Source organism: Echinops telfairi, unplaced genomic scaffold (genome assembly GCF_000313985.2).
Source record: "Echinops telfairi isolate 266 unplaced genomic scaffold, ASM31398v2 ScPeMD7_29;HRSCAF=101, whole genome shotgun sequence".
NCBI classification, from domain to species: domain Eukaryota; kingdom Metazoa; phylum Chordata; class Mammalia; order Afrosoricida; family Tenrecidae; genus Echinops; species Echinops telfairi.
In genome coordinates, this window is record NW_022103926.1 from 8,328,585 (window position 1) to 8,330,377 (window position 1,793).

The 1,793-nt window shown below is 57.6% G+C and overlaps 1 protein-coding gene across 1 annotated transcript in view; it reads left to right on the forward strand.

Moving 5' to 3' along the window:
- Positions 1-70: 70 nt before the first annotated feature.
- The window catches only part of SMARCB1 (SWI/SNF related, matrix associated, actin dependent regulator of chromatin, subfamily b, member 1), a 15,316-nt gene continuing 13,593 nt past the window's right edge, over positions 71-1,793 (forward strand). Inside the window, exon 1 of the mRNA XM_013008246.2 lies at positions 71-1,673. Within this exon, the coding sequence (XP_012863700.1) occupies positions 1,553-1,673 (121 nt within the window). The 5' untranslated portion in view covers positions 71-1,552. The remainder of the gene's footprint in view (positions 1,674-1,793) is intronic.

Here is a 1,793-nt window from a genome sequence, read left to right on the forward strand (position 1 = left end):
CCCCGTCGTTGTACCATCTCGCAGCCCCATCCGTGTCATCGGGTGCGTTCCGCCTCACAGCGACCGTGTAGGACCGAGCAGAGGGGCCCATAACATGTCTGAGACTGTCGGTCTTCACGGAAGCCGACCACACCAAAAAGTACCCCAAACTCACTGCCATCGGGAGCAATTCCGACTCACAGTGACCCCGCAGGACCAGGTAGAACTGCCCCCGTGGGTTACCGAGACACTAACTCGACGGGAGTAGAACGCTCCGAGGGGCTGGTGGTTTCAAACTGTGGACCTTGGGGGTTAGTAGCCCAACTCGTAAGGACTAGGCCACCAGGGCTAGGCCAGACAGCCTCATCTTTTCCCCCAAGAATGAATGACTGACTTTAGGAAAAGCCAACAGGGGACCCTCCCTCCAATGAGGGTTTGTACCAAGTACCCAGGTAAGTCAAAAGATACTGCCCTGGGGGGGTCTAGTTTGTACGTGTACAGGTTGCTTCTGAGCATCACGCCTGTGTCTCCGTGGTCTGTGGATGGCTGCAGACAAGTTCTCTGTCACACTTGGGTACGTTTGATTGGACTGTCTTTTTTTTTAAAGAGAGAAGGCGGGGAGAGGTTTTCGTGATGGTCAGCTAGCTCAGAGAGCTGTGCTTTGTGCCAGTCAAATGGAATGGGGATTTCATGAAATGAGACGTAGGGACAAGTCTTGGATTGACCAGCACAATCTGGAGTTGTTACTGCTGTTCTGAGGCCATCGCAGCGGTTGCAATTCACAGCAACACGACACCGCCCGCCTGGCACCTGCCTGAATCCCCAGTGGCCGGCCTACCTTCTTCTCCAGCCCAGCCACCTGGCCCCGGGTTCGGAGACACCCTGACCCTTGGTCCCTAGTTCCTGACCTTTTGGTCCTCCAGTACCTGGATCCTTGGCCCCTAGTTCCCCTGACCCCTGATACCCCAGCCCTGGCCCTCTGGCCGCTTGGTCCCTAGTCTCCCAGCCTCTGGCCCCCTGGTTCTCTGGCCCCCAGCCAGTAGCCCCTGGGGGTATCTGAATGATGGCCCCTGAGAGTTGCAGAGATTGCCAGTGTTATTCTAAGATGTGAGGGGCACAGAAATCCCACCGGGGGCTCCAGGGTCAGACGGATGCCCAAGCTGCTGTCTGGGGAAGGTTTCTGGGGCCGCTCTGGCGCGGCTGATCTCAGCACTTTCCTCTCAGGAAAATTCCTCCGGTGGCCACGGCAACTGCGCTTTGTTTCTAAACGGAGTTACATGGCTGCGAGCAAGGCGCCGCATCTGTCTGAAATTAAGAGCCCGTTTTGGTGTTTATTACGCTGTAAAAATATCAAAGTCTGGCCCGGTAGATAAAAGCGGGTCACGGAGGCCGCCCATTCCTGGAGAGTGACAGAGGTCCGGTTGACGCTGGGCGCTCGGGCAGCTGGTGGGGCCCTGTTGTGAGAAGTCGGATGCCGCCAGGCCCCGGGGCCAGATGCCGGCCAGATGTGCTCCGGGTTTGACCCTTGCGCGTGATGCCGTCACTCTGCCCGTAGGTGGGGAACTACCTGCGCATGTTCCGAGGCTCTCTGTACAAGAGGTACCCCTCTCTCTGGAGGCGGCTGGCCACCGTGGACGAGAGGAAGAAAATAGTGGCGTCGTCACATGGTAAAAAAGCCAAACCTAACACGAAGGGTGCGTCTCCACCAGGGTTTGTAAACCTGTCTCACTGCCACTAGCTTCCGTCACCGGGATAAAGCGCTTTCTCACCCGTGTCTTCACCGCAGGGTCCCTGGGTAGGGTCACCCTGGGGGG